Source organism: Symphodus melops, assembly GCF_947650265.1.
Source record: "Symphodus melops genome assembly, chromosome: 15".
NCBI lineage: Eukaryota > Metazoa > Chordata > Actinopteri > Labriformes > Labridae > Symphodus > Symphodus melops.
The window spans coordinates 16,084,680-16,092,655 of NC_136705.1; the positions used below are offsets into that span (position 1 = coordinate 16,084,680).

The 7,976-nt window shown below is 41.0% G+C and overlaps 1 protein-coding gene across 3 annotated transcripts in view; it reads left to right on the plus strand.

Annotated features, from left to right (window-relative positions):
* Positions 1-7,538, plus strand: part of grid1a (glutamate receptor, ionotropic, delta 1a) — a 261,831-nt gene extending 254,293 nt beyond the window's left edge. The window contains exons 15-18 of one of the 3 annotated variants that reach the window (XM_079362800.1): positions 271-437; positions 1,875-2,115; positions 5,070-5,199; positions 6,272-7,538. In XM_079362800.1, coding sequence (XP_079218926.1) covers positions 271-437; positions 1,875-2,115; positions 5,070-5,199; positions 6,272-6,684 — 951 coding nt within the window. In that variant the 3' untranslated portion in view covers positions 6,685-7,538. Of the gene's footprint in view, positions 1-270; positions 438-1,874; positions 2,350-5,069; positions 5,200-6,271 lie in introns of all 3 variants that reach the window. The other 2 variants (XM_079362801.1, XM_079362802.1) reach the window with 2 other exon arrangements.
* The last annotated feature ends 438 nt before the right edge of the window (positions 7,539-7,976 follow it).

Here is a 7,976-nt window from a genome sequence, read left to right on the forward strand (position 1 = left end):
TCAGTTAAAATATGTGGGGTGCTGGATAGCTTGTTATGTCACCCATACTATGTACAGAGGCTCAGCAGCCATTGGTTCAAATCCACAAATCCTCAGTCCTTTGCTGCATGTTGTCCCCCACTCTCTTCTACCGCCATGTCCTGTCTCTCTTCAGCTGTCCTATCCCATGAGGGCAAAAATATCCTAAGAAATATAACATAAAAAAAACAACCATTCATGTATTAACCCTCTGTATGTGTGTCTTGTGTGGATTTTCATTGAATTTTCCAGGCAAAGCGAGAGTCATATGCCTTTCTGTGGGACATGGCGGTGGTAGAGTACGCCGCCCTGACTGATGACGACTGTACGTTGACTGTGGCAGGAAACAGCCTGAGCACCAGAGGCTATGGCATGGCCCTACAGCACGGCAGTCCTTACAGAGACCTCTTCTCACAGAAGTATGTATATGTTATTTTTCATACTGCGTGTACATGTTAAAAGTATTCAAAGCTCAGTATCAGCTTATTGGCGGCGTTGGTATCATAGAATAAATGTTCTATGTAAACCATCTGAAATCATAAATAGAAAAAACTTCAAGTTCTGCTCATCAGTTTAATCAGTTACAACATTTTAAACACCAAATATCTGTTCAGATTTCACAACAAAGACAAGTCAATTAAGCTTAGTTTTGGTACAAGTGTCTAGATCCAATTTAAAGTTTCACTTGAGTTTTAACATTTATTGCCTGAACATTTCTTATTTGTCTTGGTGAGGCAGACTGCAAGTTAAATACGGCATTAATTCTGCTCTAATTATTTGTTATTGGTTCGTCTGTTTTTTCTCTCCTCCAGACACAAGAGAGACAAATGCTGCTGCAAACATTTTCAGTGCAGTTTTACAACATTGATTGAGGTGAATTTCAAATCAGTGTAGCAAACTTTCTCAAAGATAGGAAATATAAATTCAAGGACAAACACCAACTGAAATGGGAGGATTGATCGGTCTGTAAACTCCACACTGAGCCTTCAATGAAATACCTTAAATCAATGATCTGCAGGGACAGGAATTGTGAATGATTAAGCATCTTGGGTTGTGATGTTTCATGAGAGCAAATGTGTAAAAATCTCAGAAAAGCTTTGGCAGCTGTGTGTGCATTGTCTGAGTGAATGTGCAGGCTTTTGCACAAACACATATGTGTGCCAGTCACTGTTTGTGAGAGGCTGAGTAATGACTGTGCAGAAAACTAAGCTCTCCGATGGGACAGATTTACTGTCTCGCTTCAGTTTGTACACAGCCATCATCATTCTCCTTCACAAAATCCATCCTTTCCTCCCTGTATGCTAACAAGTGCACTGACTGTAGATTTGGATCAGTTTTCCCATGCCTATATATTTGATATCACACCAATTCATCATGAAGCTGTAACTGTGTCATGTTTATGTAGCTCTAGTGTTTAAGCAGCTGTTAGCTTTTAGTAACTGTTTTCAACAGTGTCGCTATTTACACTCTGCTGCTGTGCAGCTTTAAATGGCACTTTACCCACAGAGCCCCATGGATCTTTGATTAGGTAACAGGTAACAATGATTATGCTGTGCATTAACAGTGCTTTATATATCTATTTATCAGGTTAATTCATGTATTGCACTGTATTATCATATAACCAGTCATTAAAGACATTTTGGTGGATTAATTTTCCCCTCGTTTGTCAATAGAAAAAAACATGTAATCTTTCTATCTCTACTCTCTACTCATCTGCCCTTGTAATTTGATTACCAGCATTTGCCATGGTGTGAATCAATGCCATTGAAGGATTTGTGCACTGTCCGGTGTCCATGTGTTATCACATGAATCTGCACACTTGTGTCAAATAACTACTTCATCTTTCTTCTTCACAGGATATTGGAGCTCCAGGAAAAAGGCGACCTCGACATCCTTAAACAGAAATGGTGGCCAAAGATTGGCCGCTGTGACCTTCAGAGCCACGCAGACGCCCAGCCAGAGGGACGGGCGCTGCGCCTCCACAGCTTTGCCGGTGTCTTCTGCATACTGGCTGCAGGGCTGCTGCTCGCCCTCCTCGTGGCCGCACTGGAGACCTGGTGGAACAGCAACCACTGCCGGAGAAAGCAGCCCAAAGAGGTGACCACCGACAGCTCGTCGGGCCAGGGCCCAGGCCCAAGCCTGCTAACCCAGAACCGGGCCATGGTGAACACCACGGGTCCCCCTGCCCCACCAAGGCCCCGGTCGAGACCCAGACCACCGGGCCCCCCGGTCCTGCCCAGAGATGCCACTGCCACACTCTACTTTATGGATCCAGCAGGCCCTGACGCCAGCCCCGATTTAGTCGAGCTGCAGTACACCCAGTTATAATAGGTGTGCCCCTGATGATAGTCAAGACATCATGTGATCAATCTGCTCATTCCTTCTCATGTTGGGAGAGAGGTTGGGGTGCTGTGTTAGGGACTTCGAAGGCTTCTCTCTCGAACACTCTCTCTGTGATTCTCTTATTGTGACACATTCAAACAGTAATCGCCTACATTCTGGCTTGATCAGTCATTGGTGATCATATGAGAGAACCACAGCTGGAATGATGACAACAAATAAAAGGAAATGCAAATTCAAAAGCACATACTGAAATTGTACGTCTGAGTCGATAAGAGCTTCAGTCGTACAATAGCTCTCTTTAGCTAATCCATTCAAGTCTTAACGCTTTAGAGCTCTGACTTCATCTTGCTGCTGTCGGCTGGGCAGCCCCTCTGCATGAGGCGTCCAGACAACTAAGGCTTGACATGGATCCCTAAACTAAAGTGTGAGCAAAAGCACGTATTAATAAATAATCCGAGCCTTGACCTTCCTGTTTGACTTGACAGTCCAACAATCAAATAAGAAACACCTTCTGAGGACACCCATTTAAGATCCAGTCCTGTCCTGAAAAGACACAGTAAATCTAACTCAGCCCATGCTACATTCAAGTGCATGTCAGAGTTTGAGTTACTGCTGCTTATTTCTATTTCAGTCTCCTGTGTACATCTGCTCTCATAATAATCACATACTGCTGTCATGTACTACACTCTTTGTTTACAGAAGATAATATGTTAGATGGGTTCTTTAAGTATTACAATGGTTGTGTTGTCAATTATTATTGTTTGTAGACATGTCATGAAGTGATCTTACACCCAAAATGAGCCTTTGGAGCATCAAACACTTTCACAGGCTTGAAATCTGACTGTTATAGGTGTGCGTCTTTTGTACCTCACGTTTGTTGTTTCTAAGCATGAACAAGGTGTCAAAACAACTGCAGAATTTGAATGCAATACCCTCATTGAACAGAATTCTCAGAAAGGCTCACACGATTATCAGTTGATAAAAGAAACTATATTATTGATAGAATACATGTTTTTATGAACTGTAAAAGATCAGTCCAGACAAAATAAAATTTTTCTTTAAAGTTGTAATATAACGCTGACACGTAGCAATTGAAAATGGGTTCTGTGGTCCAAATTCAAAACACTAAATTCCCCCAGCCCCCTCCTCCCTAGAGTCAATGTGCGGACATGGAAGCTTCGGTGTTTAACGTCTTGAAACCTTTCTACGTTCTAACCTCTCTACATTTAAAAAAAAAAGCATCTCCATCTTTATCTTTGTTTAAGTACATTCCTGGTCATGGAGCATGTTAGATGCAGAGGCTTTTTAGGTCGGGTAGAATCAGTTACGTCTAAACTAGTTTGCCTTCATCGCTGCAACACCTGTTGGTTAGCCGGAAGAGGACATACAGGCTGCTGCTTTGTTAACAGAGAAGCAAGCACTTTAACATATCATGCTTCCTAAATGTCTGATGTACAGTAAGATCAATTTATGATTTAATTCAGTAAATATCTTACATATTGAACCAATAACATTATTTAGAGAATCTTATTATTTGAAAAAAAAACCAACCTAATATACCAATGAGCAAATAATAATTACTCCTTTTTTAAAGAAAGAATGACTAATATTCTCTGTCTCAAAACATTTCAAGATCTGCTGCCTATCTCAATTTTAGACCATTGTTACATTGACAACCTTTTGATTTCTGACCATTTAGATTTCAAAAGAACAAGCAATTATTGCGTAAGCGTCAAGAATCCTGTCTGCCCACAGCCGCTGTTTCCACACTACAAACTATTCACAGCTACCTTTCAAGCCTGTGGGAAAAAAAAGTGTTTGATTTTCACCAAGATTTTGGTGGAGTATCACTTGAAATTGTTCAAAGCACCTCTGGCATCATGACAGCATCAATGTAGTATGTGGACATTATGACAGCCAATTCAAACAAAATCTACTCTTAGCCTGCAAATATCCTCAAGCTGAGGTACTAGTTTGATTTCTAGGGGAAAAAGACATATTTGCTTTCTTTTAAGGAGTTGGAGATTATTAATGCCACTCCTGTATCTGTCTTTTGATGAAACACTACAGCCAGGAGATGGTTAGTTTAGCTTCGCACAAACAATGGAAGAAGGACAAACAGCTAGTCTGACTCTGTTTAAAACTCTTTAGAGCACTGTATCGCACTTTAGTTGCAAGAGTTACTCCTAGTCAACCACATTTTATTCCTTAGAACAATTTGTGTTAGATCTTTAAGACAACAGACCTGTTTACTTGTGAGTTTTATCAATATGTGTTATCTTCTGCCCAGTGTTAGCAGTGACACATATTCTGGGTTTCTTCTTTTTTCTATCTTCTTAACAAAGTACACCTTGGAAAACAAGTTCTTAGATTTAGACATTTTGGTGGTTTTCTTTTCTATATTTCTATTGAATGTATATCCAAGCTAAGTAAGTTCTCCAGCTGTCAATTGCCTTACTCTGTCTCTGGAGGAAATAACCAGACTTGAATCGTGAGTGCCAAAAATAGCTCATTCCACTTCACAGTGCTATACTTTAGGCATTGGAGTGGTTTATGTTCTTATCTAATTCACAGAAAGAGAGCAAATAAGACTTATTTCTCAAATGTTAATTCATTCCTTTTGTCACCTAATTTGAACATACACTTATGTCAGTGTTAGGATTTGCAGGGGAAAGTTTTGGTTACATATGATTGTCTATGATCTTCAGCAGGTGACTAAGGATTACGGTCTGGAAAGGGTTTCTGGTCCATTGACATATAATGACATACCAGAGGGGAGGCGGGAGATTTGGACAGACAGAGAGAGAGACTGGGAGGAGGTCGAGGCTCTTGACACAGGTCAGGAGAGGCCTGGCTGATTGTGCTGGATGGTCATTGGCTGTGTCAGGGCAACAGGGGCGGGGCATGGGGTTGGGCAGGGGTAGATTGTAGCTGCTTCATCTGTCATCTCACCCCATGGTCTCTCCTGTTTCTCGGCCTTTTTGTGGTTTTGTCTGTCGTCAGTGTGGCTCGAGTTAAATGGGTGCATGATGGTGGGATAGGAGATTTATGTTTTGAGGGCAGCCAAAAAAAACCATCTGATAACAATCCTTTTTTGGCTTCTCCCTCCTTCCTCTTGTGTTTGTGTTGCCTCTTTGATGTGTGTGTGTCTGAAAAAATAGAACAGATTTGAACAGATTTTTCGGCATAATTAAGCCAACTTCAATTACTGACATTAAGAACTTTTTCATATACATTTTATTGCCTAACAAAGTCCGACCCATTGGATCTGTGCGTCCATTGAAGCCTGTCTTGTTAACTGCTGATGCTCTTCATGCAAGAGTCGCCCACTGTGGCTGTGTGGTCACCTAATTGTGGAGAAAATTTAAACACTTCTGCATGAAGAGACATCTTCATTAAAGTCCATTTCAGCAGTAGAGACATTACCTTTTATGACCTCATATTCAGGATTAAGTGCTTTAAGGTAATGTCTCTTTTGATGTTGGCTGCTTGTATAAAAAAAGTGTTTTATTTATTTATAGATCTGAGTTTCTGAAGCTGAAATAAGTCAGTTTTTAATTTCAGCATTCTTCAAACTCCTGTTAACATTTTGAGATACAAGTTAGACTTGCACTTATGGAATATTAATGAAGTAGACATCAGTGGATGTAAACTGGGTATGATGATGAACCAACCATTGTAACCTGTCTTTTTCTATCTTTATTCACTCTCTATCTCCATCCCATTCTTTCTTTAACCTCTCAAATCCTTCCACTGCTCATTCATTCTCACTTGTTTTCTTATCTTTCTGCTCTTTAATTACATTCATTCTCCTTCTGCCATTAATACCACTATTCATTATTCTCTCTCCTGGTTTCTTTTGTTCCACACACTCTCTGTGGCTCTGCCTTTCTTTCCCATCTATCTGCAGGACAAAGAGGTGAACCTGGAACAGGTCCACCAGCGTTTGAACAGCCTCCTGGACGAGGACTTGGCCCACAAGCAGCTGCCAGGCCAGTCTATCGAGATCTCTGCCCTGGACATTGGCAGCATACAGCCCAGTCAATCCCTGGAGGCCTTGTCTGTTCGGGATTATCCAGGTCATCGGGGGCCGCCACGGCTCTCTGTGAGCACCTTCCTCCAGGAGGGTCATGGGGCAGGAAGGACACTGGGTGTGCCCACTGGCAGGACCTTGCCCCTGCCCCTCAGCAGTGCCACCATGCCCTCTATCCGCTGCAAACACAGGGCACCCAATGGGGGGCTCTTCCGGCAGAGCCCAGTCAAGACACCCATGCCAATGTCCTACCAACCAGTGCCAGGAGGTCCCATCCCAGAAGTCAGTGAGCCCAGCCACGGAACGTCCATCTAAGCACGGCAAACATTCACAGACACTCGAGCTCAAACAGAATAGCGTGGAGCTGAAAAGAGTGCTTACAAAGTGAAGAAATATAAATAAAACACTAAATAAAGAGGATTTTATTACCAGAGATGAAGAGTCACGTGACGTGAGACGGCACGACTGAGACTTTATTGTACATATTTGTAAGTACAAAGGGAGAGAGAGAAGCAACATTAAAAAGTGTATTTTGAATATTCTCAACAGTTGAGTTTAAAAAACACAAAAGGATTTAAAAAAAATTACTGTTTGAATGGCTTTGTAAATTTTGTTCTAAATGAATAAAGGTGAACATTCTTTGTGGTTGTTTTATAAGTGCCAAGTTCAAAGATGTTTTCTTTCAGCTCAACCTTAACTGAATGTACTGTGAGAATTCATGATAAAAAAAATGACATTTCACACTTCAAAAGATATTGAAAGACTTGATTTGTTTCATATGAAAATAAAAAACTACAATACTAAAACACTGAGATGTGTTCTTGAAAGCATACAGTATATTAATGACCAGTGCCTTGCTTTCACCAGGAATCTGTGACTGGGTTCATTGATAAAGGGTCTTTAAGAGCACAATAGGAAGCAAATAAAAGCTTGAAAAGTTTTGTCACTAATTTTCCAGAGCAACAATTGGTGCAGCACATAGGACCTCATTATTATACTATTACATATTATATATACATTAATGCGATATAAAGGAAGTTCAAAATTGGGATGGGGCTAACTGCTCAAATTGGTCCACATCATACCTCCACCTGTCCTGTATGAATACCTCATCTCAGCCCCAGCATGTTGGACCCACACTGACTTGGCCTTTGAAAATAACAAACAAAGCATCCCTCTCCCTTCTATTACTGCTTTTCCTGACCTGCTGCCTCTTGTACACACAGTGCTTAGAGCTGCTGTGTTTTTATGAACCACAAGATCTGTGTTCAAATCTTACAGACTGTCACTGGGGATTTAAACTGATCAAACACACTCACACACTTTAATGCCAGTGTTAGGATATGCCTATTAGTGTGTGTGGCTCTGAGTAAAATGTGTAAAAACAGACATTAAACAGTCAGTGCAGACACTAAAGATGCAAAAAAGCAATATCAGATGATAACCTCCAGGGACAACAGGGGTCCCTTGTCTCTAGCACTGTTATACTGGGGGTCACATGCTGAAAAGTTTGGGAACCTCTGCACTAAAAAACAAATTGACACTTCAAAATCAACAAACATTATCAACATGAACACATTTT